Below are 27,981 nucleotides of genomic sequence, written 5' to 3' on the forward strand. Positions count from 1 at the left end.
TACTTTGTTTTATAAAAAACGATCAATTTGAAACCGCTTAATATTGAACTGTTCTTATTAAATTTCAGCCGACCAACAGGCATGCTCAGAAGCCACACAGCGCCAGTCTGTTACCTCTCCATAGCTGCAGAAGATGCGAAAATATTTTCCATATCCACAGACAACACTATTAAGGTCTCGTTGTGTATAGCAAGTGTCTGATATCCTACCCCAGTTCTCTTTTTTGTTTTCGTGGAAATAAATATAAATATGTTCAATCTAATAAACATGAACACATACATAATAGTACAGTATAGAAATGTAGGGCCTGATCTAATTCTTACTGAAGTCAATAGAAAAGACTTCAACTGAAATTGAAGTTGGATCTGGCCCTTAAACAGATCAATGTAGAGAGCAATTCCAGCAAGTGCTCCTGTGAGTCAACAGTCTCTTAGGTTTTCAGTTCAGTTGTACTAAATGCATTTGTTGCTAAATGTTTCACAAATTATGATAAAACTTTTAACAGGGATCTAGTACTCTGAAGTTTTTAAAGTGTTGTTCTGCTTTAGAAAGCGACTTTGTGTTTTGTTTTTTAATTTAGGGATCTTGCTTCTATGGTATTTTCTCTAGGATAGGTATTTCTGTTTCTTCCTTTGCTGAAATCTCCCTAACCAGGCATATATTACATGCGTGTATTACACAAAAAAACAACAACCATACATTAAAATAATATGATGAAGGTTGGAAATGCTGGAATTAAGGTTTTCTCATGCAACCTGAATTTGGGCTCTCCTGCACAGGCAGACTAATTTAAATACACATACTATTTTTCCCACAATTCTTTTGCCTCATTCAGTGCACAGAATGGATAGTGCTCACTTAATGAGAAGCTATCAAATATTCTGCTTTCTTCTTGTTCAACCTGGGGCCTCATTAATTCTGGCATTTTCCTAACTTTTGAGTGCTTGACTTTGCAACCTTGTAATGTGGATTTTTGTGTGTAATTTCTTAGGTTTTCAAAAAGCTAACTGAAAAAAACCTGAAACTCTGTCACATGAAATCATATTGACATTTGCATGGGTCATCAGCAGGGGTGGAACTTGATCCACCGCACAGACCTCTACCATTTGAGCTAACAGGACAACTGGTAGCAGTAGTAGGTTGTCATCATCTGTGTAGACAAGCACTACAGGAGACTGGGACACTTTCCCAGTGTGTGACCCACTCAGGGATCTTGGGCTCCATTCAAGCTTTGACGGGGAGTGTGCTCTAGTGATACAGACTCTTCTGTGCATTCCCCTGAAGTGTGATCCCGTCTGCCCCATTCCCTTCAATTTATCCCTGTCCCAGTCCTGTCTATTCCATACCCCAGGCTTCTCATCCCTTTCCAAGTCCCATTCTCCTAGCATAGCCAGTCCCAGTCTCCACTCCTCAGATTTCTCATCCCAGCCGCAGTCTTCTTGCCTAGCAAGTCCTAGACTCACTCCTCTGCACTACCTGTCACCATCTTCCCCGTGGCCCCAGCAACATTTCATCCCCAGTCTCCTTGACAAGCCAGTCCCCCACTCCTGGATCTCTCCAGTTCCAGTTTCTATACGTCCCAGCTCCTTGTCACATTCTACTTCTCCCAAGCCCCAATAGGTTAATCTTTTGTTCCCTCTGTATTTGAATCAGGCAGCTTCCTCTTCCACGCTGCCTGGGCCCAGCAGAGTGTCACGGTCTCCCTGCTCTCAGTCTAGCTGCTCAGACCCACCATGGCCCACAGCAGCCAAGAGCTGCAGTTGCAGGGAAAGTCTTGCTTAGCCCTGGGCTAGATCATGCCCAGGATGGGTGGAATCTTCAGGGAGATTAGCTGCTAAAATTAATCTCTGTTTAGCATGTGCGAACTGTGATTTTTTTTTTTAAAAGAAGGCTTATAACTTTGCCAAATTTGGCAGACTTTCACAGGGATGGCAAAAAGCACATCCCTGACACAAAAGCCCAGCCCCTTGCTAAATCTAAAGAATACCTTCTCCAAAGTATGGAGGAGCTAGAGCTTTCCAAAGACAGGTTTGATAGATTTTTTTTAACATGAGTAAAGCACATTTTTTCTTACCCTTGTTCTCAGAAACTGCTGAACCATTTTGGCTGAAATTTTCCAAAACTGTTTAGCTTAATGCAGACACTCAGCATGGAAAACTTCAGCTCAAGTGGTTAAAATTTGCTAAAATAAGTCACTGAAAACAGGGTCTTATAATGGAAAGGGTTGAGCAACCTTAATAATAGGCAGTGCTACCAACTCTGCCTATAGTAATAATATTAGCTTTTGCACTTCTTCCAGTGTATGACTTCAATATTAAGTTTAGGTTTCTGACTGCTATATTAGCAAGCACTATTATATTATTATTTTTAATTACCTATTTAATCTCCAGTGGCACGTCTTTAGAACTCTACTCCACACTTTATAATCACAGACATCTTGTGGTGTTTGTGTGGATCTTTTGTGTTTCCAGAGGATTCCACTGTTTTTCTCCAAGTTTGTACCTCATTTGAACCAAGTATGTGTACATCCATTGTGAGCACCTTTTCTGTTTGATTAACTTATTAATTGCCCCTAATTTAAAATTTTATTCAGAATTTGTAAAAACACGATGCAGGGGTTGACTTGTTTTATAAATGTAAATTATTGTTCATCATTTTCCATTATACCATATGTGCCAAATTCATCCTTAGTGTGTATCCATTGAAGTCAGTGAACATACACTGAAGATTAATTTAGATATAGGGCTAAATTAATCTCTGGTATATTTCCACTGCCTTCACTGGGTATATACTAAGGATGAATTACGCATACATGGTATGAAGGAAAATCACAAACAGTAGCCTACAGTTATATAGCACCTTTCATCTCAGAGCACTTTCACCAAGTGTGGGCTAGAGTCAGTGGAAAGACTCTCAGGATTAGACCTATAAAGCTACTTAGGTGCCTAAATCCAACACTTAGGTGCCACTGACGTTTTCAAAACCACTACTCAGCTGCTGCCTAACCCTGCAGGTGCCTAAAGTCCACTAGCTGTCTAAGTTTCGACCAGTGGGTATGCACAAAAAGGGGCCTGAGTCCTGATGCTGCACCACAGCTAACTAGCTGCTTAGAGCCCTTGTTTGTGCCTAAGCCCAGTGGGATTCTTAGACTAGCGTGTGCGTGTTGTATATAATACCCAAGTCTTGTGGTTTGGGCACTCAGCTAGGAGGTAGGTGACCTGATTCACATTATAGACTTGAACCTGGGTTTTACATATTCCAAGGGAATAACATAACCACCAGGCTATTGGGTATCCTGGCATTGGTCTCTCTCAATCGCCCCTCTTGAAGCAGCTCCACTTTGTATAGCTAATTAATTATTCACTGGAGCAGAGACTTGAACCTGAGTCTCCTACATCTCAGGTGAGTGCCCTAGCCTCTGGTCTATAGAGTCAATCTCTCTGGCCCTGTGAGTATGTATGTATGTATGTATTTATTTATACAAAGAGGAACGGCTCCAACAGGAGAGATGGAGAGACCTACCCCAGGATAATCTATCTTGTGGTAGCTGTTCCCTTCTGTGGAAAAGTAACACAGCATTTTTAGGGTAAGTAATTTGTTGCTTACTTCCCTTCTCTGATTCTAAAATACCCAGAGACCCTGGTCTAGCAGCATTGTGTTGGGGGTACTGTTGGTCAGGGTCTAATCTTCCAGTGTATGTGCCATGCATAAATACTTGACCTGGGTGGGAAGGGAAGCATAGCAGTGTAATTTTAGAATTGCATGAGGACGAGTGTCTGACATTCGAGTACAACCCTACTAATTTTTGTTCTGTTTGTGTAACATCTTTTCCTGCAGATCTGGGATACTGTGGACCAGACCTGTTTGTTTACAGCCTGTTCAAAAACCAGTGGAATTAAGGGAGAGCTCACTGCTTGCCACTACATCCCAGGCATCAGATCGCTTTGTGTTGCTGCGGATACACTTGCTCTTCTTCATCTAAGATTAAGGTACATGGCAAGCTCATTTGAGTTTGAGGGTTTTTGAGCCTCTTCAGCTGTTATTCAAAAGTTCAACAGATGGGAGGTTTGTGCGTGTGGGAAACCTAGAGCATATGAAATATAATTGGAGAAGTTTGCCCTCTGTGGGAACAGGGTAGCATAGATCCCTGTCCCCTCCTTTCTTATCTACCCTCAGGCTTCCACTATAACAGCTGCTGGTGCAGTGGGACTGGTAGCAGCACAGGTGGGAATTATTTGCAAAGATTCCCTAGAGTTTGGTCTAATAGATGCAGGCAGACTAATAATGGGATGGGTGTGGAGACCAAAGGCCTCCCTCTTTCTTCCCACCGCTATCAGTATCTTTAAATTAAATTCACAGCATCGCTTTTCCCCTTTTGGAAGATGTACTGAGGAAATAGCATAGAAATGCTTAATGCTGTTGTACTTTCTCCAGCTCTTGTAGAGTCTGGTTGATATATGGTGCATTGCTTTGGTTTGTTTTTCCATGAGACAGGCCTCCTCCAGAGCCCCACTTGATCGTGTCTCATAAGGAGCCCGTTCTGTGCTGCAAATACAACAAAGAATTCAGGCACGTGGTGAGCTGCTCAGAGGGATCTGTAAGTGAAAACTATACCACATAAAGGCAATGTAGTTGCTGACACAACTCCATGTGCCTGTCTAATCTATTGTATGTAATCTGTACCTTTTTAACACACCCATCACTAGAGCTGGGCAGAGATTTTCCAGTGAAGCAGCTTTGTCAGAAAATGCTAGTTCTTTAAACCCCGAATGTTTCATGAAAGCAAGTCAGGTTCGACAAACTTTCTGTGAATCAACCTGCCTGGTTCCCTGTCAGCTTGCCTTGTGGGCTGCTGCAGGGCTATGCTACGTGGACTGCCCGGGGCCAGAAACTCCAGGCTTCCAGGATCCATAGCTTCAGAGCCACCCTGTCATGCCAGGGCTTCCAGACTCCCTGCCATAGAGCCAGGAATCTGGAAGTCCTGGGAGACCTCGCTCTAGTCAGGACTCAGAATCTAGGTTCCGAGCTCCACAACAGGAAGCTTAGAAATCACAGGGCTTCTAGGCTCACTGGGCAAAGCTGGAAGCCCTGGGGTCCTGGGACACATGCTAGGGCTACCCTGGAGCCACAGACCTCAAAGTCTGGGCAGCTGCTGCCTGCAGTTGGCATTCTTGTCAATCTCACTGTTGCTGTTAGCAGTGGTGAAACTCATCGCAGCAGTGACACTGACCACAATGTCAGTTGCAGTCAGCAACTGCCAGCCCAGAGAGCATATTTTGTTTTGGAAATGCAGGATGTCAGAATCAGGTTTCTTTCTTCTCCAGGATTTCTGGTTCACAGGAAACGTCAAAAATTCTGGATTCTGGAAATTTGGAATTAAATCAAGTTTGAAAATGTTGCAATTTCTCATGAACCAGAAAGCCCAAGTTTCAAGCAGCTCTACCCAGTGTAGCTAATCGCCAATCTGTAAAGTATTTTAAAGGCAATAAATCAAGTCATGCCATCTACAGTGACATCTTCAGAAGAACTTCACATATTTTTGAGAAGAGGCATATGTTACTTAGGGCTTGTCTTCACGTACAGCGCTGCAGCTGCACCACTGTAGCACTTGAGTGAAGATGTTACTATGCCAACAGGAGAGCTTCTCCCATCAGTGTAGTTAATCCACCTCCCTGAGAGGCAATAGCTACACTAGGAGTTAGGTCACCTCATATGTGTCTTTCTAGAGTCGGTGTTTCTTTTTTCTCTCTCAAACACTGAGCCCGTGAGAGGCGTAGTGCTTAAGTCAATGTAGTTAGGTCAACACGGTATCAGTGTAGCTTACATCGGCTGTTGCTGCCTTCCAGAAGCCATCCTACATTGCCCCACACGGACAGTTAATCAGTATAAGTGCTCCTGGTGAGGATATGCACTGCCAACACAAGGAGCATAGCATGGACATGCAAAGGAGATTTAATTACTGCCTTTGCTGTACATTGATGTGACTTAGGTCATCTTAATTTTGTCCTGAGTAAATCTGGATAGTGATTAAAGTGATGGTAATCCAGGCAGTCACGTTGAGTAGTGCTATATAAATTTCTTCATGCATCCGTGCCAATCCAGGATAGGTAGATACTTGGCAGACATCACATTGGTATCTAGGCACCTTACAAGGCTCATTTTGAGACACTGAAGATCTCAGTAAAGGAGATCAAATAAAAGGCTCTCCTGCTGCCTGCAGCGACACCATTCAGCTTAAAAAAAAAAAAAAAAAAAAGCAGTTGGGAAAGGCTGGGCTGAAGGGGGTAAAATGGAAAAATCCTGCTACTTTTCGGACTCCTTCAATCACTATTTGTTTGCTTGTCTTTTAAAAGGTGGTTAAAGTGTGGGATTTTGAAACAGGAAAGCATTTATTTGAGTTTAGTGGTGCTCATGGAGGTGCTGCAATCACCTGTTTGACCTTTGATGTCAGTGGAAGAAGGTATGTTTCTTTTTATGTCTATTTAAAGCTATATATATAATTGTTGGCACATGTGGGAAATATATTGAATTTTAATCCCATTTTAGATTAATTACAGGAGGAAGAGATGGATGCTTGAAAATATGGAATTACAACAATGGACATTGTTTGAATACTTTGAAAAGGGGTAAACAGCATGTTTAAAAATATTTGAAAGACTGGAAAAATGTGATTTAAATTATTGAAAAGAATAAATGTTTGGTTTATTTTTCCCAACAGAAGACAAATGTGCTGAAGTCTGTGACTGCACCTACGTGGAGGTGAACAGAAGCAGGTCAGATCTTTCACAGCTTGGTGTGAAGCTTGTCCTAGGGCTAGGGAGTGATATGTATTGTGGGAATTTATACGGCAAGTGCTAGCTCTTTTCTGTAAAAAGTGATTACTGGAGCATTGGTCACACCTGTGCCACAAAAAGAACTGCAACCTCTGAAAAAATGAACATAGTGCAAATAAACAGACTTGTACAGCTATACAAAGCAGGTTACATTCTTTGATGAATGCCTATAGGGACTTTAATGGAGCACTGGCCTGTAAGTATGGGGGCAGCCAGCCCATCTGTTGATGGGGCATGGCACAGGGGTTGCTGAGAGTTGTAGTCACCAGACAAAGCCCATGAGGAAAGGGGTCAGCTGACTAAGCAGTATGTGACTGTATGCTGGAGACTACATAATGGAATGCCCCTGGCTCAGTCTGGAGAAGATAAGGGTTGACCTAAGACCCTGAGAGAAGTCCCTTCATGGAACCTGGCAGGAGGCCTAGCAAAGATAGCCAGGAAAGGGAGCTCAAGGCGAAGGTTGTGTCCTGTCTCTTCCCAGCTTGCTGAAAGCTTCAAAGGCCTCTAGTGGTTGGGACCAAGTGTTTTGAGATACTTTGCTCTTGCTTTGAATCCTCTAGTGATGACAAAGCCAGCCCAGAAAAAAAGGGTATGACCCAAACTTCAGTTTTGGCTTTATTTTACCTTCCCTGGCTAGTGTATCTGCTTACTGGCTTACAGACCCCTAGTTCTCTGAGACAGATACTGTTGCTCCGCTACTCAGTACACAGTGCTCCCATGTTATTATCATTTGTGTTACAGTAGCATATGGAAGCCAGGACCCCAGTTGTGTTAGCCACTGTAGAAACATAATGAAAAACACAATATTGTCCTAATAGGTGCTGTCATTCCATGAAGGCAGTTCTCAGTGGATTATTTCATTAATTTTGGCAAGTTGTGTGTAACTTTCCCATTTCCTTGATGTTTAAAACAGTAATATTTAAAAAACATCTCTCTTTAAAAAAAAAACAAAAAAAAAACCTAGTATATAAAATCAAACAGAAGAATACTGAACACTTTATTAAATCTTCTCGTAGGTATATCATAGCTGTTGGATGGGATAGAAGAATAAACATGTATTTTGTAAGTGAAAAATATATATCTAAAATGACTTCGTATAAATATAAAATTATTATTATTTTAAAACAAACACTTAAAATTTGTGTTTATTGCTTCTCATTCAAAGTAAAAAGGGAAAAAAATCTGTTTACAGTCACTGATGTATTAACCGTTTCTGTTTTGGGCTAAGATTAAAAATGTTGTCCAACACTCAATCTCCTCCGCTTAAAGGTAGGTCGTAAAACTTGATCTCACTCTCTGTAAGTTGCCTAAGGTTCTATGCCCAGTAAACAAACAAAATTTGAAGGACATGATCCTGCAGAGACACAATAATGTGGGTAACTTATTCCACTGAGGGTGAAGTCCTAGTCCCATTGACTTCAGTGGCAAAACACCAACTGACTTCACTGGGGTCAGGATTTCACCCTGAGACTAGTTCCATTGAATTCCACATGGCCACTCAGCACATAAAGTTGGGCACACATGTAAATCTTTGCAGGATCATGGCCTGGACATTTTGTCTATTTTCTGAATTCAGTACCTTAGGCAACCTGCAGGAGCAAGTAAATGCAAAATTACATTTGACAGTCATCAGTGAGCCATCCAGTTGCCCATCATCAAACACATGGCCAAATCAAAGAGCCTTTAGCAAGCAGTGCTGTTACATACACTGCTATTAATATGCAATGCATGTTTATTATCATATTTAGCCAGATTTTAATTAAAAATTTAACTTAAATAGACATCGGAAACATGCTGTTCTCAAACCTTTTGGTTTGTTACCTATTGTTCCTAGCAATATGAAGGGCCTCATCTGCTCCCTTTTGTATCAGAGGGAATTACTTGCGTTTTAAAGCCATTTGGCCTTTGCACATGTGAGTTCAACTTCTTTTGAGCTGTACATACATACCTAGTAGGAGAACAAATCCCTGTTGGCTGAGAAAATGCTGAAAATACACCAACTTCTCTTTTATCTATGTTGTTTGGAACAGGACTCTGCAGATGACCTTCATCACTTTCAGAAACCTCAGCCCTATTGGCATGATGACATAGTAAGAATCCATCTTGATTCTGTATTACAAATAAATTTCTTTTAAAAAAAAAAAAAAAAAAGTCAGATGTGATTTGACACAAAGCTGGATAAATAATTGAACATAGGATTGAACACAGACAATTAGACTTTAGTAAAGAGCAGTTTATTTGAATTCTTCCCAACATATAATTCTAGATAGATTATTTTCACACCTGAGTTTTGAGCAGATTAGAGAGGAACTAGGTAAGTGTCATACAGGTTGGAAAGGCGGAGGAAAAGGAGATGTAGTAGTTGAGGCATGAAATGATCGAGGTCTGAACAGGAGCTTTTTATGTTGGGAATGGAGAAGAATAGCTGATTTTGCAGAAGTTTTGGAATGAAAACCAGCAGAATTAGATGGCCACTTCAGTGTGAAAAGGAGAGAGGAGTAAAAAACTGACATCACGGTTGTGAGGCTAGGAGGATGGTTGGGCTGTGGATGTAATGGAGAGGGAGAGGGAGGGAAGATGATGATCCTGGAGGAAAGATGAGTTCGTTTTTTGACTGGTCTAGTATCTTGAGGCTTCAGTGAGACATCCAGCAGGAGATGTCAGAGAGACAGACACAGTCTGAACTGAGGATGGGGGGAAATCTGTGGTCACCAGCAGAGAGAGAGAGAAGGTGGTAATAATTAAAGTTGTGTGAGTTGTAATCCCTGATGGGATGGGAGGAGGAAAAGCATCTGCAAATAAGATGTATGGTCCAAAAGACACTAATCTCAGTTGTTTTAAATTTCTCACCTGATGCTACGTAGGAGATTGGGCTGGAGAGATGACATAAGTTCTTGTGTGTGAGCTGCAAGAGCCAGGGAAAGTCCGTGCCTGGGTCCCTTTCTCTTGCTGAACAAAGGAAAAGGAGCAGCCTGTGTTTCTTTGATGTCATCTTTTTTTCATTTAGAGCTGTGGCCACAAGGAGGATATTCTGTGTGTTTCTCAGTGTCCACCTACTCTTCTTGCCACCTCCAGTTATGATGGTGAAATTATTGTTTGGAATATGATCTCAGGACACATATACCGCAAACTTCACACATCTTTTCCCACTCACTGTGCTGGCATAGAAGGTAAGTACTCACTAGGGAAACTATAGGGAAAACAATTCCTAAACACTTTCCAGCTTAATCCTTCATTGGAAATCTTTTCTGGAGAGATGTGGACCTTGCATATTACAGCAAACTACTATTAGAAGGACACTTAATAAATTCAGTAGAGCAGGGAGACAGCAGGGTAGCTGTACATCAGATAAAATTATTGCAAGGTAGGGCAAAGGAGCACTGCCATACCATTGGTTTAGTTAAAGCTGTTATCTCTAACGTAATGAGCAAATCAAATAGTTTGTAGTAAATATCAAGGACAAAGGATGAAGTTGGTTATATATGTTTTCTTGGTGTGTTTGAGAGGGTATATATACACATATGCATGAATAATTATTTGTATTACAGTAGTGCCTGCCTAAAGGCTCCAAATGAGACACTGTGTTACATATGCTGTACACACACACACACACACACACACACACACACACACACACACACACACACACACACACACACACACACACACACAGAGAGAGTCCCTCCCTTGAACAGCTTATATTCTAAATAGACAACCCAAAGGAAAGCTTATTATGCTCATTTTATAGCTGGGAAACTGAGGTACAGAGCGACTAAATGACTTGCCCAAGGTTAAGCAGGGAGTCTGTGGCAGACCAGAGAATTGAACCCAGACCTTCAGAGTCCGTCTACTGCCTTAGCTGCAAGGCCATCTCTTTCTTTAAGCATTACAACTAAATGAACAATTGTCCTTTGGCTACGTGCTTAAAAGTATAATAGTATTTACAAGTTCCTTCTTCTGGAAATATTGGGCCAGGTCCTCAGACCATGCTCTGTCTCCTTAGCGCTGCAGAGCAGCAAAGGGGATGGAAAGCTGCCCTAATAGGGTATCTGGAGATTCCCTTGGCATGGTGGAATTCCTGATGTTGTACCAATAAATTAAAAACCAGCAGGATCTTATTAAAGGGAAAAAGGCAAAATACCACATTTATTGTGAATACAGAAAGAATCATAGTAAGCAGTTAGTTACAGCTGTAACATTCCATTCAATCTCATCTTTATTCACTCATTCATTCATACAAACACACACACACACACACACACACAGGTTCTGCAAGGTTGTTATCATAGTAAGCAGTTAGTTATAGCTATAACATTCCATTCAATCTCATATTTATTCACACATTCACACATTCACACACACACACACACAGGTTCTGCAAGGTTGTCATCATAGTTACCAGCCTTAGAGTTGCTCATGCCAAGCCACTGGCCAGGTGGCCTGGACATGAGGAGGGAGCAGGGCCTTGTCAGATGCTCATCTGATGCTCCTGGAAGTTGGTTTGCAGAATCAGACCCCAAAGTTCTCACTTTTTAAGAGTCTATTTTTATAGGAATTTCTTCCTATGCCAGTCTATGGGAATTGCTTCATCATGCTGTTGCTGAATCAATCAGCAGATAGCACATTCCTGACGGCTCCAAGAAGTTATCTTGTTCTTTGGTTCTCCCATTCTTGAGGCTGTTGGGTGGATTCCAGTCTGCCCTCCGGGGGTCCTCTGGTTATTTCCACTTGACGCCTTCTTCAGCCGATGGACACTGGATTCTTAGGCTGGCACCTCCCTGATCATTCAGTTGTTATCCACACCAAGCATCCGTCCACATACATCCTCTATCTCTATTTTAATCACAATTGTTAATACAACAAAAGGGCGGGGAGTCTCTGGGTGCTGTTTCTGTTGTTAGAGTATTGCTTTGAGTCTCTGTGAATTGCTTTGAGAACAGATTCTGTCTTAGAATGTACTAACACAATTAGCAGCTTGCAAGTTTCACACATAGAGGGAGAGAAACAGTACCAAAACCCAAGAGACCTCTTAATTAGTAATACCCTGGAATTTAAACTATGGGGAATCAAACTCATTTGTGATTTTAATACAGAACTTCTTTAATATGATCCAACACTGATTGGTGTAACTAATGGTTCTCAAACTTCACTGCACTGTGACCCCCTTCTGACAACAAAAGTTATTACATGACCCCAGGAGAGTGGACCGAAGCCTGAGCTTGCCCAAGGCCCACCGCCCGAGGTGTGGGGGACAAGCCAAAACCCAAGGGTTTCAGCCCTAGGCAGGGGGCCTGTAACTTGAGCCTCACCACCCAGGGCTGAAGCCCCCTTGGGCTCTGGCTTGGGCCCCGAGCAATGGGGCTTGGGCTTTGAATTTAACTCCGGACCCCAGCAAGTCTAAGCCAGCCCTGGAGATACCATTAAAACAGGGTCGCAACCCACTTTGGGGTCCCGACTCACAGTTTAAGAACCACTGGTAGAACTCATATCTGGCCTTCCTCAGTGTAAGAGGTGCATTGGGAGGTATGGTGGGGCATGGTTACAGTGCCTTTCATTCCAATGGTACTCAACGGCCTGTTGGCCCCTAGCAGGCTATTACCGGTCAGAATCAGTTGTCCTTTCAGCAGTTCCATGGGACCTGACTATGGAACTGGTGCTTAGGAGCAGCTCCACATCACTTTCTGCCCCAACTTGACTGTCCTTGGGATCGGTCAGGCTGGCAACAAGCTCCCCTGTGCTGGAGTTTGGGGCAGGTGTATCCTTTAATCCCATGGATAACAGGGTCAGAATTTGGCCCCAAATTGATATTCCAGTGCTTAGCCTGGCCTGTGGAAATGACCCAACTTCCCCATCCGGTTCAATCCTGTGTACATAAGAATGGTACAGAACCATTTTCTGTCATGGCTCTTTATCTAGGTTCTTGTACCATACACATCACTGGTGTCCTGCCTTAGCATGCTGGATGCTCCGCAATACTATACATTATCTTTCTAAGGTACACATATATTAATACAGCAGTGATGAGGCACATTTCCAAATGCCTTCACTCTGAAGAAATGCAAATGTGCTGCTATACACCTACCGACGTTTTCTTATTGTGTACTAAAATTCTGAGCATTCCTGAAAGTAGAAAATATTTTGAAAAATTTTCCATAGTAATTATAAAGGAATTGCTGTCGAATAAAAAAGGCATTCTTGCCAAAACCATAATTTGTACTTCCTTCCTTTCACCATCTCACCACTAGCATCCAGATATTTTGTTTATCTAAGGTTGCATTAAATGAAAAACTACTAACACAAGGAGGGGTGGAACTTTTTAGGTGTTAAAAGAAATCTATGTAACAATTGCTTTAATTTATCATAATTAAAAATTGCACAACATATTTTATTAATAAAATATTTATTATCATTTCATTTATTTGTATTGTGGTAGTATCTATGCGCCCTCATCATGGACCAGGACTTCACTATGCTAGCCATTGTACAAACACAGAACAAAAAGATGCTCCCTGCCTGAACCAAAGCGTTTCCAATCTATATAGATTTCACTCAGAGTGCCCACACTCTCTGACAACAGACAGTGGCTGTCACTACACATGGTAAAATCTAGAGCTGGATACAGAACAGAAATTCCATTTCATGGAGGATTTTGAAATTTCTAAATTTTGTGTTCATTCTGAATTGGAACAAAACCTGAAAATTAAATGCTCCAGGAAAGAAAATTTTGATTAAAAAAATTCTCTTCAAATTTATCCAAACATTTTGTTTCAATGAAATCGAAACATTTTATTTCAGTTGACTTTTGACTTTATTATATTATAATTCTGTATTATATAATAAAATATTTTAAAATTCAAAATGGAAAATCATTTTAAAAGGAAAATCAAAATGTTTTGTTCAGAAAATGTAGAAATGTCTTTTTTGAACTAATTTCCCCTTTTCTCTGTAATTTCATGAAAAATAACATGATTTTGCAAAGCGTTTTTATTTAAACTGAACTGTGTTTTTTCCCAAGGAAAACTGTTCTGTTGAAGTTTTTCCAACCAGCTTTAGTAAAAATCATCAGTGCTGATATATTTGTCATCAACACACAGAGCGGTTTAGTATGTCTCAAGCAAGTATAGACAATAAATATGGAGTTGTGCATTATGCCTACTTAGAGAGCAGTAGGAATTTAATTGTTATAATCTAAATATGGTGGAAAATAATACCCTGATCTCTGGGAAACCTGCAGTTACAATATAGTTCTATTTTAACATTTTGGTTTTATCCTTCACTAGAGAGCAATTAAGTTGTGTTCAAGATTTAAGTAGGCTTAGAATGAACAAATCAATCTTGTTCTTCTTTTTCCTTCCCAAGCTGTAGACACAAGTATTACTCAACTCGTATTTCTGAGGACTCGCGCAGTGAAATTTGAATCAGCAGCAGCCTCTCTTATTTCCAATGGGCCTCAAGGTAGGAGTTAATAACTCTAGCGTTTATTACAATATGTTGCATCTCTAAGAAATAGGATTTTTTAAAAATGATTCATGCTACTAAATTGATTTTAAAAAATCCAGACGATTATGGTTTTTCCGGAAAAAGAGCACTGAACAATCCTTACCTTCTTTGGGACCATAACTAATTGCCGCCTTTAATCCAACTCAGTTCCCACAACACCTTGGACTCTGGAAACCAACTTCCAGCCAAGAAGAATTGAACAGCTTTCCCTTCAGAGACCATCAACAGCTCATTCCTTAAACCTGCATAATCTTTCTAAGGCTACATCTACACTATGAGCAAGAGGTGTGATTCCCCTCCTTGTGTGCACATACTCACACTAGCTTCATGAGAGGTAGTGCAAGCATAAATAGTAGTGTGGGTGGCCACAGAGCATGGGCAGCAGCAGCATGGCTCAGCCATGCCAAGTATGTACCCAGGGGGTTCCGGAGGGCTTATATTCAGCATGACTAAACAGTGCTTCCACTGCTGCTGCCCGCGCGACTGCAGCTACATTACTATTTGCACTTGCACTAGTTCTCATCCAGCTAGCGCAAGTATGTGTATGCAAGCACGGGAATCACACTCCCAGCATCTACTGTAGGCATACAGCCTTTCCTATCCATCCATCCAGCTGAAACTCTCATCACGGTTCTCATCATCTTGTCTCAATTAAAGCAACATCCTTCTCCTTGGCCTTGACAAATGCAATCTTGCCCTGCTCAGATCCATTCAAAATACTGCTTCAAAGGTAATTTCCTAGTACATCGCTGTGACCATATCACTCCTCTTTGCTTTCCTCCACTAGCCCCCGCTTCTCTTTTGCATCAAACATAATCTGCTTGCATTCACTTTCAAGGCCCTTCACAGTCTGTCCCCACATTGCCTGTCCCCTCTCATTTACTGTTGAGATATCAGCTCCCACCTCTGATTGGCCCATGGGAGAACCTCCATTGCCCACTTGCTGAATTTTCAAATAATCACCTTCGTGCTTTCCTCATGGTGCCCCTCACACTTAGGAGAAGTTCCCTGTAAACATCTACAAAGCTACGTCCTCCAAAACCCTCCTTTGTCATGATGCCTACAAAATGTTGACCACAGTTAGGCCACTGATGTGCTGAGACCACAGCCTGTCATGTTGACCAGTATTGTCTCATTGTTTCCTTGTACTCCTCTGTCTGTATCTGTCTCTTGTCCCTTGTTTTATACTTAGATTGTAAGCTCTTTGGGGCAGGGACTGTTCTGTGTTTGTACTGTGCTTAGTACAATGGAGTCCTGGTACTTTACTTGGGCTCCTGAGTGCTACAATAATACAAATAATTAATAACTAATTACTGTTGTGTTATGCAGCACAACCTCTGGGACCTTTGCAGTGATCCCATAAGCTGCCAGTAAGCTGCCCCAGAATAGAATTTAGGGCTACTCTATGGCAGGATTCTCTAACCATTTTTGTATCACTTGGATTGATGCTTCCTCTTGTTTTTGCAATCACATTACATCCCTATAGCAATTACAGCAATTGCTTACATGGAAAACTAATACCGGGGAAAGTACTTACACTGAACTGAAAGAAGCTAAAAATATATTATAGCTAGAAGTGAGGAGGCAGAACCAGCACTGCGTGAATGGCTAGCTCACTGTAGATCCAGTGCCCTGTGGGGGAGAGACCTCGATATCGATGATAAAATTATTATGCCTTTTTTCATAAGTCATAACAAACTTATTTGCATCTTTTCTGAACATTAAGATATAGCTACGCGCATGTTATAGCTAGGATGCTTGGAAATATAACGATACAGTATACTCCTGATTATCCGAATAGCATGGGCGACACGGATTTTAGCCGGATAGCTGGGAGGTGGGATAATTGAGAAGGCGGCAGGAGCAGCTGCACAGGGAGCCCTCTGCAGTGCCACTGTCCCAGCCCTGCTTACCCACAATTCTGGATGCCTGTGAAGTAGCGATCAGTTGAACAAGGAGTGTTTATGAAACAAAAGTTCAGCAGGAAAGAAGTAACCCTCTTTCTGTGAGCTTGCTGAAAAATCTGTATTATTTCTGGGCCACCGCCTGCAGCAGTGACCTGCCAAAGGGTGCCGCTGCAGAAGAGAGAAGATCCACCTTATAGTGCCCAACAAAGGTGTTCGGTGTAGACCCGGGCGGGGTCTCAACTTTTTTCTTTCTGAGGCCCCCCCACAATAGGCTATAAAAACTCCACGGCCCACCTGTGCCACTACAACTTTTTTTCTGCATATAAAAGCCGGGATAGCATGAGAGGGAAGCAAGCAGGGCAGTTGCCTGGGGCCCCACGAAGCTAAGCTGCTCAGGCTTTGGCTTCAGCCCCGGGTGCTGGGGTCAGGGCAGTGTGGACTTTCTGCCCTGCGACCCAATGAGTCTAATGCCAGCCCTGTTTGGTGGACTCCCTGAAACCTGCTCATGGACCCCCAGGGGGCCTGGGACCCCTGGTTGAGAACTGCTGGTGTAGCCCAAGTGGCTGCTTTGCAAATTTCTGAAGTGGGCACACTTGCTCGTTCCACCCGTGAAGTTGCTAAGGATCTTGTGGAGTGTGCCTTGATCTATAGGTGCTGGAACTGGGGGTGCTGCTGCACCCCCTGGCTTGAAGTGGTTTCCATCACATACAAGGTTTACAGTTTGGTTCAATGGCTCTCAGCACCCCCACTATACAAATTGTTCCAGCACCCTGCCTCGATCCTTTCTGGGACAGGAGCCTTTGATGATTTGTAGGCTTCCACAATACATAGTCTAATCCACCTAGTGATGGAAGACTTGGAAGCTCTGAGTCCCTGGCATTTTGGTGGAAGGACACAAATGGGGCACATGATTTTTTCATGGATTCTGTACACTTGAAAGAGATTTTCAGTGCTTTTCTGACATCTAAGGCATGTCACACCTCTTCAGTTGGATGTTGTAGTTTTGGACAGAACTTAATATCTTCTGTGACTGCACAGTAGTAGGGGTGGTGCATTGCAGAGAAACAGCTCTGAGGAGCTCAGAGGTTGGAGTGTACTGATTATTTCCTACTAGGTGAGATTTGGACTGGGAGATTCTTGAGGAGTTTGCTGGTGAGGGAGATTGACTGGTGTGGCAGGGAGCTGATAGCCTAATTTCTAGCAAAGCTCACTCTTGCTGAGGCAGAAAGGTGTAAACAGAGACTCAGTGTCCCCAGCAGACTGTTACACCCTTGCAGTCCCACAGTCCGGGGGACCAAAAGTGGTTCATGGACCCCAGTTTGTGAACCTCTGCGTCCAGAAGTCAAACTCCTAAATATTTGTATTTCTGTCAAAATAGACTTTTGTTTCATTGCTATTAATAAACATTTTCACTGTTTACTTTTTTTCAGGGTCTGTCAACTTCTGGAGTCCGTTCAGTGGAATCCCACTTACAGCAAGCTTCATACCTGTAAGTTTGAGCGATGAATTTCAGAGGGCTAAGCTGTGTAGGAGTGAGTGCAGCATACTTCTTACAGTTCAAGATATACTCTGTATGGGGGAGGAGGGGAAACATTGCTTTGCTTTACTTTGCTAAATTATGGTAAGTACACATCTGCTTGTTTAGATTTATTATGAACATTCACATGTTGCAGTTTTATTTCCATTATAATCAATATAGTATTATCATGCTGCATGAATTATTAGCTAACAACACAGCCTGTGTTAATGTTTGTCTCAGTCTAGAGTGAAATCCCACATCAGCAGTATTGCCGTCACTGCGGATGATTCATTTATTTATGCAGCAGATGATGGTGGATACGTGTATGTCTACAGCATCAAGGACTATGCCCTTCAAGACCCAGAGCAAGAACCACCGAAATGTGTGTCTTGTGGATTGGGTTTTTATATATTAAATATTTTTGTATTTGTATTTTTATATATAAGTATAAAACATATTTTGGAACATATGTGATCTGGGGGAAAAGGGTTTAAAAACCAAGTCCTTCTCATGATCTGTGTCTACTTATACTTCTATTTCATTGTAATATTTTAATCCCCTTTTTCCAAATCATGTATGCGCCAAAATGTTTATGCCTTAGCTTGTTCTTAGCATAGCTGAGTATGGTGGCCATAGTTCCCATATAATTTCCTTAACAAAATTAATACACTGTGGACCAAATACAGGCAAATCTCAATTGAATTCAGTGGGAAGGAAGGACTGAGTAAAACCTGGATGAGACTTCAGGATTTCATCTGGTGCAATGGTTCTCAACCTATTTACCATTACGGGCCACATATGCAGCTCTGTATGTGTTATGTGGGCTACATCCACTCAATATCCTCAGGGCTGTCCAGGTAGTGTATATGTCACATGGGTTGCAGCTGTGTACTGATTGGGCCACAAGTGGCCTGTGGGTTGCAGGTTGAGAACCACTTATCTGGTGACATTTATAACTCTGTATCTTAGTGGGAGCTACCTAGTAACAGAAAACAGAGCAGTTTCAAAATACATCCAGGGTAAAGTTTTAACAACTTTGTTGCATTTACAAAAAAAATTGCTTTAAAACCATGAATACTCTTTAATGTCCTTGCTTCTTAGGTAGTGGTTGGTTTACACCTAACATTTCTATCTTACCTGACACAGTGCAGTGTTCTTGTGTAGTAACATATTTGTGTATTAATCTGAATTATATGTATAATACATATTTATTCTCTATATTGCTGTAGATGTGAATCATTGGAGAGCTCATGTAAATATAGTTGTATCGTAAGTATTGTCTCGTGTGTTTTTAACAGAATATTTTTTATGTATAAAAACACAAACCTGCACACGTGTTGCTTGATATAAATATAATTAGGTTTTATGTCTATTATGATAACACCTAAAAGGCTCAGTCATGAGTCAGGATCCCTGGTCCCTTCCACTATTATACGATGATCATGTGCAGTAAATACTTTTCAAATGACAAACTCATTTATGGTTCACTTCAGTGTCATTCAGCACTATCAGAAATATACAATATCAGGTATTGCTTGGAGCTGTAATCCCTTGAAACAACGAATACTGTAGCAGCATTCCCATTAAACTTTAGCATTGGCAGAAATGACCCATGTAGACAATTTGCAACACAAGAAGTTTCTAATGACAAAATGTAAGTGACATGGTGTCCTAAGTCTTTAGTTAATATGGTTCTTAAGTAGATTTGTTCTGATTATCACTTTCATTTTGACAGAGTAGAAGTGGTTGATGAAGAAAAAGTCCTGCTCTCCTCTTCTATTGATTGTACCGTTCGTCTGTGGAGTCTGGGTGGAGAGTACATTGGTAAGGCTTATATCTACAAAAATAGCATGGCTAGGATAGTCAACTTTAAAAAGGAGTGACATACAACAAAAATATCTACTCAGGTAGCCCCTGTGGACATTCATAAACTCCCATGTTGCTGTATCCATAAGCTAATAAATTATCTTAGCCAGAGGAGTCTCAGCTCACAGTGGAGTATTTCATGTTAGGACTTGTACGTTTTCATGGATAAGCAGGCCCTGTTTCAGTTCTACATGGGCTATCTTTGGCTCACGAGGCAGGATTTGCCCATCCCTGAAATAGATGCTCTATTTTTTATTCCCAGTGAAAGCCAGCAGTGGCATTAAAATAGTGTATGAGAAAACTGCTTTCCAATACAGAGCTTTCTAAGGAGGTAGAGTATGACCACACCATATTTAGAAATGGCTGTCCTTCAGTTCAAAGCACTAAAGGTTAGATTTTGAAGTATTTACATGCCTAAAGATGCAGATAGGCACCTAGTGGGGGATTTTGCAATCAATAGGAGTTAGGTGCATAGGCACTTTTGAAAATTCCATTACATGCTATCTGCATATTTAGACACCTAATTAAAATATCTTTAAAAATCTGTCCCTAAGTGCCTGATCCAACACCCCCCACTCAAGCAAACAGATATCTTTTAATTGGCCTGAGGCATTGGATCAGACCCTAATGAAATAAAATCTCCTGACAAACTACCTTGCAATTAAAGACTTTTCTGGTTAGTTTATTTCATCCACAAAAGTTTTTAAACCACAAGTGCTCTTCCGAGACACAATTTCTTTTCAAAGTTCTTCCCAGCAGCAGAAGTTTGTATACTTTAAAAAGTAAAATTTTTAAAGAGTTGCTCTCTTAGTTGTGACTTCCCTTGATTTTAGGAAAAGGGTTGGGGCTGTGTACCCTTTGAAACTTTACAATGCCTGCTTGTTTGTATTTTCTTTATAGGGACTTTTGGGCAGGCGGAACCATGGGAAATTTTCACACCTGCCTCCTGGAAACATCCCAGGGTTCCCTATGAAATCTTGATGAACCCACAAAGCATGCCAATTCACCCCATGCTAGAAGGAGAATCACCTGTCTTACAAACCATAAACACAGAGCCAAGTAATGTAACTCTGGAAAACTCCTTATCTAAGGTTTGTGTATAGGCAGCAAAGTGGGGTGTATTTCATGTGGGGTGGCTGTTTTGCATGTTATCTAGTGAAGTACACCTGTAGGAAAATGATGTAATAGATTTATGTAAGGCATTTGTAAGGCAAATGGATTAAAACTGTCTAGCTATAGGTCTCAAAATGTAAACGTAAATGGGGAATCATCAAGCGGATGTATTTCAAGTGGGGGCCCACAGGCATCAGTTCCTGGCCCTACCCTGTTAAACATTTTTTATCCATGTCCTGCAAGAAAACAAAATCATTACTGGTGAAGTTTGCATATGACAAAGATTTGGGGAGTTGTAAATAACAAACAACTAGTCACTGTTGCAGTGTTTTCTGGATTGTTTGGTAAGCTGGGTACTAGCAGATGTGTTTCAGTAGGGCCAAAGTCATACATCTAGGCCTGAAGAATGCAGGTGCCATGCTCACAGGATAGGGGACTCTATCCTAGGAAATAGTGACTCTGAAAAGACTTGAGCCATGGTGGACAATCAGCTTAACGTGAAATCCCAGTGTAACACTATGGCCAAAAGAGAATATAGAGTAGGAGTAGAGAGACTATATTACCTTTGTATCTGGCACTGGAGCAACCACTACTTTGTCCAGTTCTTGTGTCCACAATCAAGAAGGATGTTGATAAATTATAGAGGGTTCAGAGAAGAACCAAGAGAATAATTAAAGGCTTGGAAAATGCGCCTTACACTAGCTTGAAGGAACTCAATCCGTTCAGGTTAAGAAAAGGTTAGGAGTGACTTGACCATAGTTTCAGTATCTACATGGAGAACAGATATTTAATAATGGCCTCTTCCATCTAGCAGATGCAGGTATAACAAGATCCAACAGCTGGAAGCTAAAGCTAGCCAAATTCAGACTAGAAATAAGGCATAAATGTTTAATAATGAGGGTAATCAACCCTTGAAACAGCTTAAAGGTTGTGGTACATTCTCCAGCACTAGAATCTTTTAACTCAGATTGGATGTTTTCCAAAAAGATAGCTCTTATTCAAACAAGAATTAATTCAGGGAAGTCCTATGACCTTGTTATGCAGGAGGTCAGACTAAATGACCATGATAGTCCTTTTTGGCCTTCTATCTGTGAATAGACAACTTACAGCCCAGTTTTCATTTTTTACCTTTAAACCATAGTGTCTAGGACCTTGCTCCTGAAAATCCTAGCACAGGTGCACACAGTTATGTTGCAGTGCAGCTGAAGACTACATGTGAGCACAGTGAAGATTAGACTAGGCACAGGCCCCTGCATTGAACATATGCAAGTATCTGGCCCCTGGCATACCTGTACCTTTACTTGCAAGTAGCCATCTTATCAGGAAAAAGGTGTGGGAACACAATGGGTTTCTTCCTTCTGAGTTCTCAGTATCCATTTCACAATATAGAGATTGCTTTAGTTTCACTGGTTTCAGAGTAACAGCCGTGTTAGTCTGTATTCGCAAAAAGAAAAGGAGGACTTGTGGCACCTTAGAGACTAACCAATTTATTTGAGCATGAGCTTTCGTGAGCTACAGCTCACTTCATCGGATGCATACTGTGGAAATTGCAGAAGACATTATATACACAGACACCATGAAACAATACCTCCTCCCACCCCACTCTCCTGCTGGTAATAGCTTATCTAAAGTGATCATCAAGTTGGGCCATTTCCAGCACAAATCCAGGTTTTCTCACCCTCCGCCCCCCCACAGACAAACTCACTCTGTTGCTGGTAACAGCCCATCCAAAGTGACCACTCTCTTCACAATGTGTATGATAATCAAGGTGGGCCATTTCCTGCAGAAATCCAGGTTCTCTCAACCCCTCACCCCCCTCCAAAAACCACACACACAAACTCACTCTCCTGCTGGTAATAGCTTATCCAAAGTGACCACTCTCCCTACAATGTGCATGATAATCAAGGTGGGCCATTTCCAGTACAAATCCAGGTTTTCTCACCCCCCCCACCCCCATACACACACAAACTCACTCTCCTGCTGGCAATAGCTCATCCAATTAAAATCCAGTTATCATCCAGTTTGGATGAGCTATTACCAGCAGGAGAGTGAGTTTGTGTATGTGTGGTTTTTGGGAAGGGGGGGGGGGGGTGAGAGAACCTGTATTTGTGTCGAATACATTTAATTCATCCATCATCTCTGTTTTAAAGCAACTGTTTTCTTCCAAACATTTTTTAAATGGTTTACTCAAACTCGTAAAGCTGCCCCAGAAGTGACAGGATTAGATAGAGGGGCCATCATGGCAGTAATATGAAGAAATGTAGTGGCAGTCTAAATACTTCCTGCATTGCTAAGTGTTCTCTTGGTGTGTTTTTAGCATGAAATGAGCTATAATCCCAAACTTCCTCAAGTCACCATTCCTGACCTGGATATCAAAGAGGAAATCAACCAGCAGTCTCATGCACAAGCTTTGGGTAAAAGGTAAAAAGAAAACAAGGCCACCAGGTAAATTAATTTCCCCCCACTTTCAAGACCAATTAATAATTCATGCTTTCAATTTTCTTTCCCTAGATTGAAGCAGGAGCATTACAAGAAGATAAATAGACCACTTGCGTCTGGGGGACAGAGTACATATCACCTAATCAACAGCTGCGAAGTTGTCATTGCTCCACCAATATGTAAAAAGCCTGACTTGTCTGTTCTTGGTACAGACTACTTTTATGAAGAATCGTTAGGGGAAGAGTAGAGCAATAATTCTGGAGGTAAACTGAACATAGGACCATCTGTCCCTTCAGTGGTAGAAAAGCAGTTATTTTTGTTTCTGGTGTAATTTTTCTTCTTTTGTTTTGACAGAAATACACTTAAAATATGGTGAAGTGGGTTCTAGCCCACGAAAGCTAATGCCCAAATAAATTTGTTAGCCTCTAAGGCGGGGCAGGCAAATTTTTTGATCTGAGGGCTGCATCGGGTTTCTGAAATTGTATGGAGGGCTGGTTAGGGGAGACTGTGCCCTGGCCCCCTTGGGACCCCTGCCCCATCCAACCCCCCCCAGTTCCCTGACTGCCCCCTGGGACTCCTGCCTCATCCACACACCCCCATCCTCTGTCCCCTGACCACCCCTGGACCCCACACTGCCTCATCCAACCCCTCTTCTCATTCCTGACTGCCCCCCTGGGATCCCTACCCCATCCAACCACCTCGTCTCCCTGACCACCCCCAGACCCTCCACCCCTAACTGCCCACTGCTGCCCCATCCACCCTCTCTCCTTCCTAACTGCCCCCCTGGAACCCCTGACCACCCCGGAACCCCTGCCCCTGACTGCCCCATCCAACCCCTCCACTCCTTCCTGACTGCCCCCCTGGGACCCTTCCCCCATTCAACCCCCCTGTTCCCCGCCCTCTGACCGCCCCGACCCCTATCCACACCCCCGGCCCCTGACCACCCCCTGCCCTCTATCCAACCCTCCCTGCCCCCTTACCGTGCTGCCTGGAGCACCAGTGGCTGGCGTCGTGGCTGCACCAGGGCAGGCAGGCGCACCATCTGGCTGGAGCCAGCCATGCACCGTGCAGCACAGAGCATCGGGGCAGGCCCAGAGCGTTGCGCCAGCAGCGCAGTGAGCTGAGGCTGCAGAGGAGGGGCTATGGGAGAACCTCTGGGCCTAGGCCGGAGGGTCCTGTGGGCTGTAGTTTGCCCACATCTGTTCTAAGGTGCCACAAGAACTCCTCATTTTTAACTTAAAATATGCATGTTTCTTAATCACTTCTGGACAGTTTATCCTTCTAAGCTTCCTACTATAGTAGCTCATCAATTAATTCTATAGAGCTGGACTTATGTGGCATTTAAACAAGAATTATATAAGCAAAAAGTGAAACCAGAACATGACTGTTAAATAAACAATTCCATATTAACTAAGCCTGGTGATATAATAGCACTGTGGAAGCATAGTAAATCTGCACGCTTAAGGTCTTAGCAGCCTTGGTTTAGGTCTAGTGAGACTTATTCAACTACTCTCTGGCTTTGGGGGTCCAAGCAATGGTTGGTGTATTGCATATGCTCCTGGGGGAATGCTGCACCAAAAAATTAAAAATTTCATGCACAATATTTTAAAATTCTGCATATTTTGTGTGTCAAAATAACACAATATAGCCACACCAGTTTCAATTATTTTTGGTAATTTATTTCAAAATACCGGTCAGCAAGTATGTCTGCAACAGTACAGACAACAAAAAAGATTTAGGAAATATTTCTTGACAAAGGGATTCCTTACTAGTCTCATTAATACAGAACTCTGGGTAATAATTCATTTAAACTACACTACAGAACCATATTTCCCATACTGCTCAGAAGCAGTGCAAAGGCTACTGGAGTCAGGGGTAATGGAGGAGCTGAGGGAGAGGGAAGTAAGTTGCTGGGAAGGAGCCTGGGTGAGAACTTGAAGGGTTGTTGGATATCGGTGGGAAAAGTATGGACCAGGTTTTTGTGTGGGGTAGGAAGGGATTATTATGGAGCTTCTTCCATGCAGACCTGGCATGCCTAGCCTCTCCCATTGTCAGGCACATCTGCCCCATCCCCATGTGTTCCTGCACCCCCACTCAGACACCCCTCTCTCACCCCATGTAGCCTTGCACCTCCTTTGCCCTATGTGGCTCTGTACCCCAACCCCATGTCTATGCCCCCACTCAGCCACCTCCCATGCCTGTGTCACTATACCCCCTCCCCATGTCTGTGCCTCCATACCCCCTCCCCATGTCTGTGCCTCCACTCAGACACCTTCTGTCCCTCTGCACTCCCTCCCCCATCACCATGTGGCCCTGTGCCTCCACTCCCATTCAGCCCCTGCCCTGGTCTGTCCTCCCCAACTTGCCCTTATGACCCCCCCCCCCCCCCCAGCACCCTATGCTGTCTGTCTCCCCAGAGCCCCCATCTCCTGACAGGCACTGAGAAGAAGGCAGAGTCTCTCTTCCCTAGCTGGCTGGGAGCTGCTGCTGTGTTCTATTGCCACAGCACCCTCAGGTAGGCAAAAGGCAGAACTGCAGCAACATTTTGGCTGAAGCTTTTTTCCACACAAAAAATTAATATGCATAGCTCATTAATTATGTGCACACACACAGTAGTGCACAATTCCCCCAAGAGTAGCATATGCACCTGACATGGAGCTGAGCAGCAATCAGAAGAGTCTGCCCTGTCAAACAGTGCTCTGATATTACAGCTACTTATGGTAGCTCAAGAGGGGCCAAAGCATGAGGGAGCTGAGCAGCTGGTTAAAAGCTGCAGGCAGGAATATGCCCCCATCAGAGCTAGTGGAGGAGGTAGGAATGGGGTTGGAGGAGGAACATAAAACAGGGCCAGCAAAAGGGTGTAATTGGCTTCCTTAGTACTGACTAATCAGGTATGGTCTGCACCATTAAATCAACTCTGTTCAGAGTAGTGCCAAGCTCACCCTTTTGCTTGTAGTACTTAAGTTGTTCCTTATAGCAGTAAGCAAGCCCTCCCAACTGCATGCTACTGTCTTGTAGATCTTATTGGGCTGTCTATTTAATAGGAAGGCTTCACCACCACCATTGTGTCCTCCACATCAATTGTTCCTTTGCAAGAAACTTGACCAGAAATTCCTGAGGGGAGAATCTTAACCTTTAACTGGCTTTTCAAGCTGGCCCTCCCCCAAAGCTGCTTGCTTAGCATGGGAGAACATCTCATTTACTGTGTTTGTTTGAGATCAACTCCTTTCTAATAAAGGCCAAGAAAGACTTCCAACTGATTTTTTAAAAAAGGAGTACTAGTGGCACCTTAGACTAACCAATTTATTTAAACATAAGCTGTAGCTCACGAAAGCTTATGCTCAAATAAATTGGTTAGTCTCTAAGGTGCCACAAGTCCTCCTTTTCTTTTTGCGAATACAGACTAACACGGCTGCTACTCTGAAACGGATTTTTAGTATCTCAACTGAAAATCTTAGTCTCTTCAGACCCACTTTTAAAGCTTTTGAAAGTTTTATGCCCAGCCTTTGCTATTTTAAGTTTCCAGGCAATCATGCTGTTCCCAGATGCGTGCTGGTTTGTGCAGTTATTAAGAGTAATAAGCTGTTTCTGCTTGGGTAGGCTGAGTATCCACAACTCCAGTTTTTTCCACACTCAATAGGAGGGCAGGGGGAAGTTCTATAAGCTTCTGTTCACACAACACAGCTATTTGGCTTTATTGTCTTTACCATTTGTGACAAAAGACAGCAGTCACACTGAAAACAGTACTGAATATAATCAACGCAGCATTTTAGGAAATACCAGTTAGATGAACTTTATTATTAAAGCTCATTAAAAGGTTTCACAACAAGATGAACAGGATCAGCATCTCCTTCATTTTGCTTTCTCCACATGAAAATGTACTGTTTAACAAGATGAAATCTACCACTTAACATGCTACTTAACACCTTTCACCATCTTACTAGTCAGCTAGGGTACAGGACAGTGATAAAGAGAGTGAGGCTTAGGACAGGAGGTTTATTTTGTTCATTGTAAATTGAACAGCCCTTGGCTTTATACAGATGTGCCAAATCAGCGGTCAAATGAAAGAAAACTACCTTGGCATCTACAAGTGCTTATGACTATTTCAGTTACAAGCCTGGTGAAGGAGCAGTAAGTATCATAGCAAAACTGATTTCATCCTTACTAAAGCTAACGGTTAAATACTGCACAGAAGCTTAGTATGAAATCACAATTCCACAGGAATCTGAAAGTTACCAAGGCAATTTTCCCTTTTATGGTAGTCATGATCAGCTTTCTACTCCCCCGCCCCACCATCATACAACACATTCCAGACAACCTTATGAAAAAAATAAATAGTTCCCAGAACTATATGTCCCCCCCACAAAATCACATACTAAAGCAACAATATTTTCTTTCATGAGATCTAATTGCTCAATACAATGCAGTAGTCTAGTCCAAGTCCATGCTCGTCGTGTTTTTATCGTTTGGATGACAATCACCATTTTGCTCATGGATTTCAGCATTATTTTTATCTTCTTCCATACCTTCATTTGTATGAAGACTGGGTCCATTCAATGGATTTTCCTCTTTAGGTGAGTCAACACTTGGTTTTGGTTGCAGCACTATAGGCTCACACACACTGTGTAATTCCTAAGATCAAGAGAGGCACTCAGAATACAATTCATGTGATCAGCAAGCTACCTGATGAGCCAGCACTTCTGGTCAGAGACTGATTCCCAGTACCTTTGCTTCCTGAGCACAAAGAGGCTGGAGATACTTTAGGGGTAGCATATCTAGTTTACTTTTTAGACAGGTTATATTA

General features: G+C 42.3%; 2 protein-coding genes across 4 annotated transcripts in view; one reads left to right on the forward strand and one right to left on the reverse strand.

Moving 5' to 3' along the window:
• The window catches only part of LOC141991139 (cilia- and flagella-associated protein 337-like), a 57,467-nt gene that overhangs the window by 21,004 nt on the left and 8,482 nt on the right, over positions 1 to 27,981 (forward strand). Inside the window, exons 7-23 of one of the 2 annotated variants that reach the window (XM_074959258.1) lie at positions 69 to 174; positions 3,838 to 3,989; positions 4,495 to 4,597; positions 6,354 to 6,460; positions 6,547 to 6,626; positions 6,719 to 6,773; positions 7,850 to 7,895; positions 8,864 to 8,923; positions 9,841 to 10,003; positions 14,193 to 14,288; positions 17,671 to 17,729; positions 18,000 to 18,141; positions 18,989 to 19,028; positions 19,495 to 19,583; positions 20,526 to 20,716; positions 23,056 to 23,159; positions 23,250 to 23,440. In XM_074959258.1, the coding sequence (XP_074815359.1) occupies positions 69 to 174; positions 3,838 to 3,989; positions 4,495 to 4,597; positions 6,354 to 6,460; positions 6,547 to 6,626; positions 6,719 to 6,773; positions 7,850 to 7,895; positions 8,864 to 8,923; positions 9,841 to 10,003; positions 14,193 to 14,288; positions 17,671 to 17,729; positions 18,000 to 18,141; positions 18,989 to 19,028; positions 19,495 to 19,583; positions 20,526 to 20,716; positions 23,056 to 23,159; positions 23,250 to 23,424 (1,768 nt within the window). In that variant the 3' untranslated portion in view covers positions 23,425 to 23,440. Of the gene's footprint in view, positions 1 to 68; positions 175 to 3,837; positions 3,990 to 4,494; positions 4,598 to 6,353; positions 6,461 to 6,546; positions 6,627 to 6,718; positions 6,774 to 7,849; positions 7,896 to 8,863; positions 8,924 to 9,840; positions 10,004 to 14,192; positions 14,289 to 17,670; positions 17,730 to 17,999; positions 18,142 to 18,988; positions 19,029 to 19,494; positions 19,584 to 20,525; positions 20,717 to 23,055; positions 23,160 to 23,249; positions 23,823 to 27,981 lie in introns of those variants that run through there. The other variant, XM_074959266.1, reaches the window with a different exon arrangement.
• The window catches only part of HSPH1 (heat shock protein family H (Hsp110) member 1), a 32,143-nt gene continuing 30,795 nt past the window's right edge, over positions 26,634 to 27,981 (reverse strand). Inside the window, exon 17 of one of the 2 annotated variants that reach the window (XM_074959245.1) lies at positions 26,634 to 27,809. In XM_074959245.1, the coding sequence (XP_074815346.1) occupies positions 27,609 to 27,809 (201 nt within the window). In that variant the 3' untranslated portion in view covers positions 26,634 to 27,608. The remainder of the gene's footprint in view (positions 27,810 to 27,981) is intronic. The other variant, XM_074959236.1, reaches the window with a different exon arrangement.

Source organism: Natator depressus, chromosome 1 (genome assembly GCF_965152275.1).
Source record: "Natator depressus isolate rNatDep1 chromosome 1, rNatDep2.hap1, whole genome shotgun sequence".
NCBI classification, from domain to species: domain Eukaryota; kingdom Metazoa; phylum Chordata; order Testudines; family Cheloniidae; genus Natator; species Natator depressus.